General features: G+C 47.8%; 1 protein-coding gene across 5 annotated transcripts; it reads right to left on the minus strand.

The window, feature by feature from the left end:
• Positions 1-4044: 4044 nt before the first annotated feature.
• On the minus strand, positions 4045-15974 carry LOC142560277 (uncharacterized). 5 transcript variants are annotated; one of them, XR_012823336.1, is made up of 5 exons: positions 13556-15974; positions 11340-11423; positions 7678-7962; positions 6602-6704; positions 4045-4543 (listed from the first exon to the last, which is right to left on the minus strand). XR_012823336.1 is itself a non-coding variant. In XM_075672240.1 (4 exons), the coding sequence occupies exons 1-4, from the start codon at positions 13579-13581 to the stop codon at positions 4352-4354; spliced, it is 405 nt and encodes a 134-aa protein (XP_075528355.1). In that variant the 5' UTR covers positions 13582-15931; the 3' UTR covers positions 4045-4351. The 5 variants fall into 5 exon arrangements, 3 of the variants coding, with proteins under 3 accessions (XP_075528355.1, XP_075528358.1, XP_075528357.1); XR_012823337.1 differs by having other exon boundaries at positions 4045-4552; XM_075672240.1 differs by lacking the exon at positions 7678-7962 and having other exon boundaries at positions 13556-15931.
• Positions 15975-16331: the final 357 nt, after the last annotated feature.

Consider the following 16331-nt stretch of genomic DNA (forward strand, 5'->3'; position numbering starts at 1 on the left):
GTTCGGAAGAACGTCGGTGGGAGGCAGCTGGCGGACACTCGCCGCAAGTTCGTCGGCGTTCCAGCTGCGGGGCTTGCTTAACACGCACACGGGTAAGTATTTTGTCGTAAAGTTGAAACGGACACATCACACAGGTGACAGTTAATGGATGACAGAGTCGCGGCCACACGAAAATGGCTACATTCAAAATATAGTTTCCTCTCACAGCCGCGCGTGGTCAGTTGACAAAATGGGTCGCGGTATTGTACGTATCATACTTCAGAACGCACTGCCCGCGATAGCTACCTTGGACCGAACAGGTTAGGTGAGGGACGATGTAATGCAGGCCGAATAAAGTGTGCGTGTGTGTGCGCCTGTGTCAGGAAAGCCGGTTCCGTTGTGGATAGCAATAGCAAAGCACTGTTCACGCACTTCTGCCAAATTTTGAATATATGCCACTTCCATTACCTGCCCTGGTATCGATGTCGGCTGTGGGAACAAGAACTGGGGGAAGAAGAGGCAAACACGCAGCTTAAGTGGAAGCGAAAGCACGAGAATCGTCAGCGCGACGAGCAGAGTAGTGCTGCTCACCGTGACTACGCATCGGCTGCAGTGTAAGACAAGCCACTGCAAGTAGACACTTCACCACAGCGCATACCGTGGGTAAAACAGGCTAGTTTGGTCAAAAGCTAAGCCTCGCAATGAGTAAGTATGTCCTCTCTTCTATCCTCTATACCCCAGTTATTTAACACCTCTATTACCCACTCTAATGACCCTCGTTCAGGTGTCAGTAGCCTCGCGGTAGATCATTGCAGCGTGGTCTGCAGTAATTTCCCGCTCTTTCTGCCTTTTATTTTATTTTTATATTTTTAATAAACAATACCACACATATATGTGATGCCATTCATTGGCTTCACTGCAAGACAATACATTGCAAGTAGTCTGCTTCGCGACAGCGCATGCAGTGGGGAAAAATTAGGCCCGTTTTGTGAGATGCTAAGCCTCGCAATTAATATATAGTCTCTGCTATCCTTTATAGCCCAGTCATTTCACTCCACTGTCACCCACTCTGGTGACAGTCGTTAAGGTGTCAGCAGCCCTACGGTAAATGATTACAGCGTTGTCTGCAGTAATTTCCCGCTCTCCCTCCTTCCCTTTTATTTTATTTCTATATTTTGATAGACAATGCAAATACGTGCTTTTTATGCTATGCATTGGCTTCACTGCAAGACGAGACGCTGCAAGTAGTTGGCTTCACTACAGCACAGACCGTGGGAAAAAATTTTTGGCCTGATTTCGCGAAAGATAAGCCACGCACTGTATAAGTAACGCCACAGTTTGAAGTTTCGCGCCACCAAGCTTTTCAATGCAAGTACGCACATTTTATCCTATGCAGTGGCTTCACTGCAAGACAAGACGCTGCAAGTAGTCGGCTTCACTACAGCACAGACCGTGGGAAAAAATTTTTGGCTTGATTTTTCAAAAGATAAGCCTCGCACTGTATAAGTAACGCCACAGTTTAAAGTTTCGCGCCCCAAACGTTCTCCCCGTCTTTCTCCTCTCCTCGGGCCTCGCCCTCCCGGTCGCCGCTTTCTTATTGGACTACGCCTTAAGTCACGTGACGTCACGCCTTTCTTTCTCTTTTTATCGGCCTTTGCGGTCGTGGGCGATGCGCAGCTTTAGTAATGCATGGACATGATTCATCGTACGACGGGCTTTGCCGGTTACAACGGCGTAAAAGCGTGCGGAACGGGCGGCTACGTCACGTGGCGGCGGTAGTCCAATAGGAAAAAGCAAAATAGAAGCACGTCCTGCGGGAACATGAGAAAGAAATACAGCAGGTACATTGGCGCCAAGTTTAAAAAGATGAAACTGGCTACGCTCTCGGGCGGGAGAGGGGGGGGGGGTCGGATGGGCCCAAAAGTACCTGAAAAATTTCCCACGGTCTGTGCTTTGGTGAAGCCCACTTATCGCAGCGCATTGTATTGTATGTTGATAAACCTGAGGCCTTAATATTTTAAGCGACAACGCGAACCACCACTTGACGTATGTATTCGACCGCTTGTAGGCAAAACTTGTGACAACAGTTTTTCAACGCTACTACAGTGCGTTCGAGGGAGCCGTTACTTCAGTTAACATTCGAACGGTCTTATGAAATGGCGAAGCGTCGCATTGGTTAGGAGCTTCTTTACGCAATCTTTGACCTGGAACTGCCCTAACAGATATGTAACCTGTGCAGCCAATATTTAAGTGTGAGTGGAACTACATAAAAAAAGGTAGCAATAAATACCAAGGCGCCGGAATCGAACCAGCGACCTAGCCTTCATCTTATCTGACAGCACGATCAGCGTTCGTCGAAACCATTTGTCCACGACCTCAATCGGTACATAGCCTCGGCAACAGGCTTATATAGATAATTTTGAGTTTGATTTAGCGACCAAGTTACCAAAACTACAATATTTAAGCAAAGTTTTGGTGGTTTCGTGAGTATCTGGAACAGGGAGCTGAAAGCGGACCCATTCGAAGTGCGTGGAGACCTTGCATTGCAATCGGCGCAGTAGTTCGCTTGAAAGAAGTTTTTTTTTTCTTTGCTCAGAATACTTCTAAACACAGATGCTCCTCTTTTCCTAGACCTGCATATTTTAAACTTCGCAGGCTAATTTGGAACAAATTTTTATTCGTAAAGAACAGTGCGACCCTTTAGGGATGCGGGCATAGACACAGGAGTATCAATTACCTCTGAACCTTTACAAAAACAAAGTAAAAGAGAGGGAGAGAGAATTTGACGTCAGGCAGCTAATCTCAATTTCACCTTCAATGACGATACACCAGCGTCACCAGCTCTAGATTCTCCGTTAGATAGTTTTGTAGGAAACGTTATGGTTCGTGGTACCTTATAGCGACGCCCGTGTCACGCTCGCCGCGCCCTCTAGAATGCTCGAAGGGGCTAAAAGCTACCGCTTGCCTATCACGTCGCACTCTCTTCTTTTTCCAAAGCCATTCATTTACGTTATTCACGACCAGAATTCGAAATTGTTTGGTGACGCTCCATCGCAGAGCGACCTACTAAGACTGTAGTGGCAAGGACACTGCTGCTCAACTTGTATACATGCGCCAACCAATTATGTTCGCTCATTTAAGTGGCCTCATGGTGGAAGCGCCATTTGGTTGTCCGTTATCCAATAAATAAAAGGATCTGGAACATCCGGTCTGGCCTCCTTGAGCATCTTGCGCACGATATCGAGAGTATGAGGGCGGAGCCATAAAATGCCATGTTTGCCGTATAGAGACGCCGTAGCATTTCTTTTTTTCTTACCTTTCATGGAGATCATGGAGGCTCGTCTAATTTGTCTTACCGTTCTACGGAGATTGCAGTCTGCGTCGCGCTTGCTCGGGTGTCCGTCGCTATTTTTGGGTCAGCTTGTACTTACCTTGTTTTTAATCCTTCCTTGATATGATGGCTTTCGTTTCCCCGATACTTATTTGTTAGTAAGGTCGTGTGTTCATAAGTCTTAGTGATGGTTTTCATGTACACCCTGAACCACACTTGACTAGAGTGGTCAATCGGTCTATTTGGCCGTCGTTTACCAGGAAAAGCACAGGGGGGCCAACGCCGCAATGAGGCCACGCATGGTCAACTGGCATGTCAGGTGCACGTGCTATAGGATGAACGCAAGTGCAACCTTGCAGCTGCCTCAAGGTAGTAACTGCGGACGTTGACAGCCAATCGACCACTCTATACAAGTGCGATCCAGGCTGCAGTGCTGTAGCGACTCCCCTTCGTGTTCTTCCTTTCTCCCCCTTTTTTCTTGCAATTACGTGAGCAATGTGAGCATTTTCTCATTGATGTTATTTTTAAAATGCCTTAATGTTCAGTCTTAAAGTAAGTGGATGTTCCTAAGCAAGGAAAGATTCAAACAGTAAGCACTGGTGGAAATGCTTCCTTGGAGATCCGTCAGTAGCTCAAGGTTGCTTCATTGGTTTGAGAGTGCCTGCTTGGGGATAATTGTTCATCGATAAACAATTAGATTACGCTTCTTCCTAACGAAGCCAGAGGCTTGTATGTACAAGAAAAACAAAACAAATAAAAGGCCCAAAGACGGGAATATAGTGAAATTTGTGCAGTTTCCAAGAATACGTAAGAAAAGGAAGCTGGGCCTTCAGCTGCTCCACTGTAATTATCCTCCTTAATCCCCTAAAATTAAAATCAGCGGTCCGGAAGAACACTCTACCAGTATAATTTGGACTCCGTGCTTTTCTTTGTCCTTTTAAATGAAATCACAGTGCTTGAAGGACACTCTATACCAGTACGATTTGAGTGACTGCTTGCTCTTTATTTGTTTCTATGAATTCAAGATTGTGTCACTTCGCGTCAGCGAGGCGAGTGGTGCCTTGTACACCGTATGCCTTCTCTTTCCTTCTTCAGCGCTGTCCACAGATTTCCCGACGTTCCTTGGCCGTGGTGTCTTGGTGCAGGACCTCGGCTGTAGCCCTCGGGCGCGGATCTGGGCCTCGGTGGGCACTGCTGCTTAGTGGTCTTCGTGAAGTGGTCGCCAACCAGGGTCTAGCTGAGCTGCAAGCATACGTATACGAACTAACGAAATCCAGCAAATCGGGGCTTCTCTAGAGAGCCTCGACAATAAAGTGAGGTATTTCGTTGCATTCATTCATTCATTCATTCATTCATTCATTCATTCATTCATTCATTCATTCATTCGGCGTACTGCTAAAGGCCGTTCTCCCATTAGCACAATAGTCGGGGAAATGATAGGAGGGGGGAGGGGCACGATCAACTATTGTACAATCCTGTGTGTAGGTTAGGTGTTACCACTTACCCTTTACGATAATGAATTATGATATTAGGCAAGGGGTAGCGGTAGATGTAGTACAAGCATGCAAGCAGAAAAGACACTTAAATGCGGCCCGATGCCACGAAGATCTCGAGCGCGTAGGCGCCATGTGGCGACGCCGTTATACTATTTGTGAGACACACTCGGCGCTTTCTCCTCCGGCCCACTTGCCAACCCCTATCATTTTCTTTTACAGAAAGGTGCTGTTAAGATGACGCCGGTTAAGGCGCATTTTCGGGTATGAGGAACACTGCGCATTTCGTTGGTTTCAGATAGGCCCGACGCGAAAGGAATCAGCTTAAAACGGAACGCTAATTCGGCTAAATCGCACTTCCGTCCATGACGCCCGCTACTCGGCCTAGCAAAATGTCCTTATCGACAGACTTGGAGTAAGTGACTCTAGCTACATAAGAAGCAAACACTGATTCTGCACACGTAAACAGCTACGCAAATGTCGACAAGGATGTGGAAACCCGCAGGGCTGACACCGAACAGGGTGACTAAAAAGACCCTCGATGTGCCCCTGCAGCCAAACAATTATGGTGAAGAGACCGCACAGCGGCGTTCACACATTATGTAGCTGATATATGGCCTGTATCCTTTGGTGCATTTCTTCAGCAACACGAGGAGAATGAAGAAACTTTTTTGCAAGGAAAGTAAAATTTAATAAAGGGAAAATGAGACATCCACCAAAACCTAGCTAAGTGTTACAAAGGAAACCCATACGGGTTCCTCGAAAAAAAAAAAAAAACCTTAGCAGTTGAAAAATTCGTCTTGCTCCGGGACTCGAACACGGGACCACCACCTTCCCAGGGTAGCCGCTCTACGATATGAGCTAACCAGGCGGCTAGCAGATGGCAGGCGAAGTCGAAGGAACCACCTGCTGAATACTTTGTTTAGCGCAAAACGACAGGCACAAGAAAGACGACCAGGACAAGACCAGGACAAGGCTAAACAAAGTATTCATGGATTCGCACCAACTAGCCCGCCAACGCACTGTGCTGAACCACCTGCTAGCCGCCTGGTTAGCTCAGATGGTAGCGCGGCTGCCCCGGAAAGGCGGTGGTCTTGGGTTCGAGTCCCGGACCAGGACGAATTTTTCTTCAACTACCAAGCTTTTCTTTCGAGGAATCCGTATGGGTTTCCTTTGTAGGACTTAGCTACGTTTGGGTGAACTTCTAATTTTCCCTTCATTAAGTACTTCCGTAATTCGCGGGTTTCCTCAGAATTATTACGCCAAAGTAACATTTCAGCTATTGTGACAGCGCAAAGGTCTGTGAAATGCCGGCAAGCAACAGTTATTGAATAGCCTAAGTGTTCTTAAAGCACTTGCATCTGCCTTTTGCTTTTGGCGCAGTTTCATTTCTTTGTTTGCGTGGTTTACCTGGAATAATGCGTTCTGTCAGTCAGATCCTTTCTTTAAGACGAACTTTTCATGCGGCGAGCAGATATTAACGATTCATTATAGTTAGTTTTAATGGGAACCTACTGTACTTAGTATTCATCATACCCAGGGGCTGTTCTTACTTGATGAATCAGAGGGAGAAAATGGCTTTACACAGACCCGCAGTCAATTGTGTTCCCATGAAGGGTCTCGGAATTCAACAGCCTACTGCGCACAGGTGCAACTATGTGCCGTTGGAAGCAGACACCAATAATGTCTTTAGCGCCACTTCGAGCCAGGAAGCAGCCGATTCCGTGACAGACAATTTTTCTTGCTGTGTAGGCGACACAGTTTAGTACAGAGGTAAGAGGCATACGGTTTCACTTACGTGACTGATGAAAGTCATGGACGCGTTGACATCACCGCTTGTCGCGTTGCTTGAGTGACGCCTGTACTGAGCTCGACCGGTGGAACGCTGGGTCTCCTCGGACCTGTGTTGAGAGAGCGAGGCAGCGTGAAACGAAAGCGTTAACACACGCGCACACAATGCCGGTATTAAGCAGCACTGGGCTCGATTCACATCGGTGACCACTTGGGTAAATTTTACGAACACGTTTCCACTGTATGCGCTGTCATAAGAAGCATAAATTGTCGCGTGAAGTCGTAAAGGCTGCACACATTTCTAGGCTTGGTTCCGATGGATAGAGCAAAACTACAAGTTTTCTAAAAGTGACAGCAGCCCGCACGTCAAGGGTCGTCGCTACGGTGTATAAACAGCTGTACTCTGGGAATAAATACGCTCACGGAAGTGCCGCCTTGGCCGTGAGAGGCGCTTGCTAACACTCCCGTGGCCCAACCTTGCGCTCGCACACAAATCACGGAAATACCCAAGAAAGTGGACGGGAGGACGGCCGCCGTGGTACCTCAATCCATACAGTACCGCATGCTTAATACGAAAGACACGGGTTCGACTCCAACGTGGGGCGAGTTGTCCTTACGCTCACTTTCACCTCCCTTCGATTTATTACTTCTACGTTTCAATTAGACGTAGCGATTACCTTGCGTCTGCGCTTTATCTGGCTTCACTGTTTGTTACATCGTATGGTTGTGTCTAAGAAAACACTGAGCCACTCGGATCCTCTAATCATTCTCGCTTTAGCGGACTAATATATATTCTCTCTTCTTTTCCGGCGTACCTGCCCTAGAATACACCCGTTTCCTAATTCCCAAGTACGCTTCTCTGCCCTACAAATTCGCCCAACTAGTTGCGACACCAGTCATTGTTCAAACGAAGACTGAATTGCTTGCTGAAAATGCTGGGGCTTGTCTCTTGCACATGGTTCCATCTTGAGGGCAACTCTACATTTTTTATGTCATAATGCACGCAAACTGCGCTTCTACACACTGTTTGCGGAAATAACTACGCCAGGATTAGTTCGACAAACTACCTTGCAGGAAAGCTACCTTTACAAGTCGTCTTCAAAACTGGTTCCTTCAGCGCGCTTGGGAAGGAGACTTGGAGCACTGCATGATCCCGGACTGTCCGAAGCTTATTTCGGTGGGCTCGGGCCAGGCCCGGGCTTGAATCCGCGGGACCGGGCTGGGTTCGGGCACGAGGCCGCGGGTCCGGGCCGGACTCGAAACCACGGGCCCGGGTCGGACTCAAGCCCGCTCATTAAAGGGCCTAAGTCGTGTCTTCGAGCACACACGAACGCTATACATTGCACGGTCCAAGGCATTCTGCGCCAACTGAAGTGAAACGTGCAAAGAGCTGGCTCCATAGTATGCCTTAGAAAATAGAATGAATGAAGAAATAGAATAGAAATAGAAATAGAATGAAGTTCTCATTTCTTTCTTTTCCACAAAAACGAACATTATTCACGCGTAAGGAAAAATAAATTATACAAGAAACTGCTGTTCAAACCATTTTCCTGTTACATTCTGCTATTGCACAATTACAACTCTCGATACAATTATGTTGTATTAGCGTAACGCAAGGGGCGTCTCTTTCTACTTGTATGTTAATTTTATGCTGTATGCTCGTGGCATTCGCCTGTTTGCATATACATACATATATATTTGCACGCTAAACGACCTGAAATGGTCAAATCGTACGATAATGCCCGCGCACCAGCGGAAAAATAACAGCACAGCAGTTTTACGTGCCAAAACCACGATCTCATTATTTATTGGTCACGCCGTAGCGGGGTAAGTCCGGAATAAATTTGGCCACCTGGGATTATTTAACGTGCACCGAAATCTAAGCACACGAGCTTTCACGTAATTCGACCCCGCTGAAGTGGGCCGGCCGCTTCTGGGATCCAACCTGCGACCTCGAGCTCTGAAGAGTAATGCCATAGCCACCAAGCTACCGCGGCGGGTAGTTAAGGTTTTGATGGGAGACGATTCCACCCAGCGTCATATTTTTTTTTGCAAACATTTAACTTACCAATGCTACATATTCGCTATAATCCGCTAAATGTACGTGAACATCCGCTAAACATCCGTTCAGAGAATTATGAACGCGAAATGGGGTAGAATATAGTGAACAGAATTTTTTAAGTAGCTATATAGTATCAATTACAGTAACAACCGAACTACGAAGCTATATAGTATCAATTACAGTAACAACCGAACTACGAATACTACAAGGACCCCTCCAAGACTTCGGAATTTTGATGGTGTGGCGTTTACACCTTCCACAAAGTGGTTTATAAATTATTTCATAAAGAAAAAAAATTCACGTTTTACGAAGTGTAATGGGCCGGATTAGATGTATGAACTCAGAATTCATTGCAACTTTTATAACTATATGCTCTCAAAGATAGGCACTCTGAACAAGAAGTTTTTGCGACTGGGACGAAGAAACGCCTCAGGATGAAGCTCGGCGAGTGGTCATATATCTCTAACTGTGCTTTGAGGCTGCTTGTTGTACAGGCTGAATAATCCACTGAGAAACATTCTAAGTCAGTTTTAAAAGTACGCTATCCCCTCGTTCGTGATTCGTAGGGAGATAAATCTGAGAACCACTAATAGCGGTAAACTTGAGGTAAGAGAGGCTGATTTAGAAATGACGATCCTTTCCCCTACCGGAAAATGCATGGGTTAAGCGAAGCTTGTCCTGCGTGCACCTGACCTTTGTCACAGTTAGGTGACGCACAGGTAACGGTGCCGGTATGCTCTGGCCTCCCGCTCCCTCAGCTCGGGAACTTCTCGTTGCTGTCGGATTCCCTGGGCTCGGGCGGCTCTAACAGCTGGATCGGCGCGCCGACGGCGAGCCCTTTCACGGGCGAGTTCTCGCCGCCACTCGTCGAAGGCTGCCCGTTCCTCGGGGGAACGCGCAACGCGTGGCCGACCCATCCGTTTTCCGAGACAGAACTGACCAGAAACGAAGCCGGGGCAGCGTGCGCGAAGCCCTTTCCTGCCCTTTCCCTCCCCGGCTGAAGCGAAACGGCTTTGATTAATTGCGCGTGGAGCGAGCACGCGCCTATGCAACTGGAATCCTTGCTAATGACTCATGCAACGGTGCCGGCGCAGCTGGCAACTCGTTAAACCACCCTTTCCCGCAGCTGCTCTGCTCTGGGAGCAATTGGGTTTTGTCACGACCATACCGGCACCGAAACTTGTGAGCCAATACAAGCTTTGATTGGAAACAAAATACGCGCCAACTCTTTCAGTCGAGTTGTATCCTCTTAGAAAGAGGAAACTTCAAGGTTGCCCAGCTTGCAACTTCCTGATGATATAACGCCTATCTTGTGGAAGATTCCGCTTCCAGTCGGGCGGGTTCCGCCAAGATATGCCGTCTGCTCGTCGAAACGCTGAAGGATGGCGGTATTGTAGAACTCGAGCACGTCCGCGACGTCGGCCATGCATAGCTTGGGCGCCCAGACGTCAAGCAGATCACGTGAAAGTTGGTCGGACGCATCACCGGTGACATATACAAGACCAATGACGTATAACACGGGAGTAAAACTGGGCGTCATGTTGCAAATGGAGGCAAGATAAATGATAAGGGAAATGCAGGAAAGAAAGCTCACGCTCGTACATTCACTAATTCTCATGATCATTCTCACAGTTATCGACAGTACATCATCAATGTACCATGCTTTGAAACAAAAATGGCAACCCTAGACGTCTCCCGCGACTCTTATTGGAATGTATGGATCTGCCGGCCTTGTTTCATGACGTTACGGCTCAAAATTGAGCAGCCCTGTTAACTCAAGGTCTCTTTCTGGTACCGCGGCTCTATCCAGAGCGACTGTGAGGAAGAGGCTAAATTCCCAAGGCCGCACTTGGAAATTCTGCCCGCGAAGAAAAAGAAAATTCTGTGCCAGCTGAAATCTGGTCTGCGTTCGGGACTAAATTTAAACAGGAGATGCTGTGTTGCCGAAAGGACCACAATGCGTGTCAATACCACAGCAAAGGTCGCGTTCGTGACGCATACGCCAGCTGCTCTCATTGACAGAGTGCCATCTTTGTGAAACAGGCGTTGTGAATTCCTCCAGGCATATTTTTTTTCCATGTTTATTTCACGCTATCTGTCACTGTTAACCAGCTCGTGCAACTTTACAACGTTGTTGCACTTACTATAAGTAGGTACGGGCCTTGCCAGAGTCATTCGATCAGTGGCCTTGTTGGGCGTCCTTTTGGTTTCCCATTCGCAGCGTGAAAGAGAAAAAAAGTAACTAAACTGTCCTTGCTAAATAGATACTGCAAAGTTTAGCTTCCTCAATGAATCACACTTCAGGGACACCGGAAATTTCACTTTTTACCGTGCCCGCAGACTTGCTAAGCCATGTCAATGGCGCTTACCCACAGTGGGTGATGGCCTTGGATGTGACAATTAAGAGCAATTTGAAATTTATGGCTTACAGATAATAAGGTTCTGTGGAAGAAAGATATCAATAGAAAGAAATCAACCCAGAACGCTTAAAAAAAAAACTTCCCCTGCCCTTCAACCCTCCCCCCATTTCTAGTATCTCTATATTTTTTATGATAACTTTTAAGGAGTATGACGTCTAGCTATGGTGGCATCTGTCGCAAGTGCCATCATCACGTCTTATTGTCGGGAGAAATAAGAAGAACAGAATGCAGAGAAGAAAAAAAAACGAGATCTTTCCACTTACGATTCCGCCTCGTTTCTGCTGTAGACATGCGCCGACGTGTCGCCGCTTTCGTCGGGCCGGCTATACCGCCGATTCTGGCAGCACCTGTTGGAGCAGCAAAGAGAAACGTTACGCTAGGCTGTGCAACTAACTCACACTCCTGTAACGGCAAAAATGTCCACTTTCACATGAGGCTCACGTAAGACGTCCAGTTTAGCTAGCACCATACTCGGGACTTGGCGTCCGCCATTTTTGTAGCCCGAGACTGCAGGTCGGCAATATACCTGAAGCGTACACTACACCGTTGACATGGACCGGCCCATCCAAGAAATACTCTTCGAGAGCGTGTACGTTCTGTATGTAAGCACGAGCGGCTTAGCTTGCGGTCTCCAAAAAAAAAAACCGTAATCTAAAAAAGCCCCCGTTGCCTTCTCATCCGATTGCAAAGGATGATCTTCATCCGAAGAGATAGATAAACTTGTTAAGCAAGCAAGCAAACAAGCAAGCAAGCAAACAACACCTTAATGGTCTCAGAGCGAGAAGAATGAGTCGATCCGAAGGGCTCGGTGAATTGTTAGTCATAACCATGCGGAGAAACAATGAAGCACTAGGGAGCACAGGGGAAGTACACTCGGCCACAAAGGTTTACAGACCACGGGGTGTCAGAAAACGTTCAGTTTCCGAGGAGCCTGTAAAAGTATAGTTAGCAAAACGGAACATCACAATGTTGTTAACCATATACTAGTATATATAGGCTCTAAGTGCGAATACTAGGCTGCGTTGTGCGACTGCGCAGATATTCGGCTTTTTCTCAAATTTCGTGTTCCGTAAAAATTTTGTGGTTGATTGTAGTTGCCGTGTTCAGTTGAAATAAGGAAATAATAAAGTAAAAGGAAACGCAAATGGACGAAAAGATAGCATACTGCAGGCGAGATTCGAACCAGCATTGCTCATGCGTTGCTTTTACAGACCGAGACGCCGCAGCGGCCATCCTCACAACCACTTTCTTGGGCACTTGAGCATGTGTACAAGGAGTAGCCTTGAAGATGATGACAAGTGATGTGATGATTTCTATCGGCATCTCGTTCAAAAATAGGCGGCAACAAATGGACACCTATAGCCTGCTTGAGCTAAACCGGTTTTACCACATCTATTGCAGCATAGCATTCGGGTATCGTTCCTTGATATTTTCCTTTTTCGTTAAAACCGATCTCCATGTTGTACAGTTACAGTACAATTACAGTACAGTACAGTACAGTTACAGTAGAGCCTGTAACGACCTACAGGCTCTACCAATCGTTTCATTGCAATTACGGACAATGTATTGCCTAGCAACTTGCCGCCTCCCTCCCTCCCTCCCTCCCTCCGCTTCCCCGCTTTTCCGTATCGGGTGTTTCCAGCCTCTTTAGTGGGCCGACCCCGAAGACAATGCAGCCAACAAAATTTAAGCAGCCGCACGCTCCTCCTACTCCCATTTCGCGAGAGGTAAGAAGCTAGAGTACTGTGCGCAGTGACTCCACCCCGTTCTCACCGCGAACTCGCTCACGAAGGCATTATATGTTTGATTGACTTCAAATAGAGGTTGAATCGTCTTCCAACGCTTTTTTCTCTCCACTAAAGTATAAACCCCATGCAAGCGATCTTGCACACGACAGCGACAAGCGACGCGATGGAGATGGCTGTCGCGTTCGCTCGTCGCCTACAAGTTGCACCCCATGCGAGCGATGACTTCGAGCGACGTCTCCCCAGTGTTGCCGGTATGAGGGCAGCAATATAGGCGCCGAAACTAGCGTGACGCGTGCTTTATTACCTTAAGTTGATGTGTTTTACTATAAAAAGCAGCATAAAATATTTCTGAAAGTCTTGCAGTAGGTTCTTATCCTTGCACGTATAAAAATTCCATCGTTTGCTCGTTCCCTGCGACAATCGGAAGTACTTGAGTTATGTACATCCAGTTCCGGCTTCGCGCTATTGGCTAGTCGCTCATAGCACTTCCGGGCGACGAGCGACGAATTCTAGATTTGCAGAACCGTGCGATCGCGCGACAAGACCGAGCGATCTGTTCACGCGACGGCCCGATCCGTCGCTTGAAGCCGTCGCTCGAAGCTGTCGCGCACAAAATCGCGCTCATGGGGTTTAGCCTTAATACTCTAAACGCCTCCCCCTTAGCTAGGCGGCCTCACTAGTTAACGCTTTCACACACTCCGAATCCCAGCACTTCTGAGAAGCGGACGTACCCTGCGGTTGTTCCTTGGCGTGCCATTACGACTTGCTGAGCGAATCGTCTCCCGACTTTTGCTGCAGCAGGAACGTGCCTCTAACGGGTGAAGGTGGCGGAGGTGGAACATCATTTTTAGCCGTAGGCGTCACACATTAGAACGTGACGCCTTGAGAGCAGACGCCTGAGAGCAAATAAACCCGTCAGATACACTGCTTCGTGGCAGCAAGACAGCCAAATTCGAGGCATTCGCTGTGCACTGAGCCAGATAAGTAAGGGGATTTGAGCGTCTCGACGTTTTGTTAGTCCCAACCGTATTCGGAAGCAACGAAAACAGAAACAGCACTCGCCTGTACAAGCGTTGCTCTTTAGCTTCTAAGGCTTTCATCGGGGCTGATTTCCACATTTATTTCACTCATCAAAACGTTGCGTCACATTCGCTCTACAGGGCAGCAGTTAGTGCAAGGACGGCAGTTAAGGCACGCCCGCACCTTCGTACGTGCGCGATAATTCCTGCCACATGGTCTGCACGATAAGGAATCATCGCGCGCCACAAAACTTTCACGAGCTGCGTGAGAGCTGTTATGTGACGTTGTTAGCCCCCTATCACGCTCGCAAGTATGCCTATCTATGCTGAGCGCAGTGTGTGGCTGTAACTTCGCTTCGATAAAGGCGCGTGCCCGAGTCACACACGCGCGTGCATAACGCCAGCCTTGCACACGCTGCGTGCGTGCTCGAAAGATAAGGAGGCGTGCAGGAACGTTACCTCATTCCCCTATCTCCACGCCTTTCGTATTACTCTTTCTCCTTATGCAAGGAGGGACTGGACGGCGCATGTCGAGTTGCGTGGCCAATGACCGGTTAAGTGCCGGACACAAGCGACATAGTGACAGAACGTATACTGTCTCTTTCGGCAATATGTGTCCACTGCGACACCTTCGGGTAAAGGAGCAATCGGAGATATTTTCATTTTCAGCGCTATGAAGCGAACACGCTGTGTGAATCAGGGCGGATGCTGAACGTGTGCTTCTTGATTTAGACACAGCGCATTTTCGCCACCAGCAATGCTGATGAACTGCGCTTCTCACGTGTCTTAGCAACTTGGTCTTATGTTCATCGCCGTTCTGCCCTCTTTATTAGTGTGCTCGTGTTTTCTTTTCTTTTTTTTTCTTGCGCTGTAAGTACATGCTAGAATACTCAAAACCAGCTAGCCCAGCCTTATCTGGAAATGTATATAGCATAAGGACAGACGATGACCGATCGCTGGAAATGGTTGAGCGAACAATTAAAACGCTAATATTGTTCACCTATAGGGCACCAACGTTTAGGCATAACCTCGAAACGATGTTACAGAAACGAAACAAAAATTACACAAAAACCATGGACGATGGTTGTTAATGTAAACGATTAGCGTAACGCTGCTCGTAAGACATTCGCTTAACTATAGCCGCTTTTTCTATCCCTCGTATGCCTTACACTCATGCGAATTTCGTACCCGCTGTGGCGCTCTCGCGATCCACCTCTCAGAGCTTTCTGTTGGATACCCAGCTCCTGTAGTTGAAGTTCGCCTCTAACGCTGTATAGAGAGGCACGACCGACGGTGCAACAGCACAGCTGCAATGCACAGCAGCCCGACTCACTCACCCTTATAGGCCTCGATCACGCACACATGCTTCTGCCAGGCCCCTAAGTAGCGCTTCGAAACATCTGGCGCGTTCGCCACGCGCCAGTTTCTCGTATTGTTCCCTCGACACAGCTGGCGCTTTCAGACGCTGTGTTAGGCTGAAAGGCCTTCGATATCGTGCCACGAGAACCGTTACACACAAGTAAAAAACTGGTTTGACGAGTCGAAGACGGCCACTGCCTTTATAAACACATTTTGCTCACGTAGCCCACCAACGGTATAGGCAAAACATGGAGCCATTAATGCTAAAAAGGGGACAAAGAAACCCGGTAGGATCACTGCAGGATGATCTTCAAAGTCAAGTTTAGCTTCCTGCCATACACTTCATGAGGTATGTTGCTGGAACACTTATTAGTTAGCTCGATGGACTACTGCAATGACGTTGCACTGCCTCCAGGATCGAGCCACGTTAGAAACAATAAAACCATTTCCGAGGTTTCAGTGTGTGCCCACAGGTTTCCGCAGGATTTCGCATGGCACGGGCTCCGTTTAGCCCAAGGCAACTCGCCCCTAAAGAAAGCCGTGTGTCGGACCGGCGGACGCCTGTGCCCATTTAGATAACCTGCGATAACCGGTGAGTAACCAATGGCGTGGCACCGGGAGCGTGTTCGCAGTTATTAAGAGAGAGCAACTGTATATGACGTCATTTTCATGCCAAGCGCAAAGGGCGCAAATTTTGTTCACGTAACTGTCCTGAGAATTCCATACACAGTTTTTAATGTCAACAGACTCGCACGAACGGATTCAGCCTGACTTAGTACTCATTGCGCTGCACGTGATTCCGTGCTGGGACAGAGTGCGGTGATTGTGTGGTTGTTGTTGTTGTTGCCTCAGAATTGTTACTGGCTGTGATCGTGTGCTCTCTCTCTCTCTCTCTCCTTCGTATCTTTCCATCTCCCCCTCCCTTCAGTGTAGGGTATAGCAAAACGCATATTTCGTTCTGCTCAGCCCTCACGGCCGCTCTCTTTCCTTTCATATGTCTTGCTATTTCTTTACATGAGGGAATTTAAGCAGTAGAACGCCTTCTCGATGAGCTGAGGTAATTATTAGTTGGCGATTACGCCATCGAAACAATAGTCCCTTTCAGCGCAATCTCCACAGTCTCCGGCCG

Source organism: Dermacentor variabilis, chromosome 10, assembly GCF_050947875.1.
Source record: "Dermacentor variabilis isolate Ectoservices chromosome 10, ASM5094787v1, whole genome shotgun sequence".
Lineage (NCBI taxonomy): Eukaryota > Metazoa > Arthropoda > Arachnida > Ixodida > Ixodidae > Dermacentor > Dermacentor variabilis.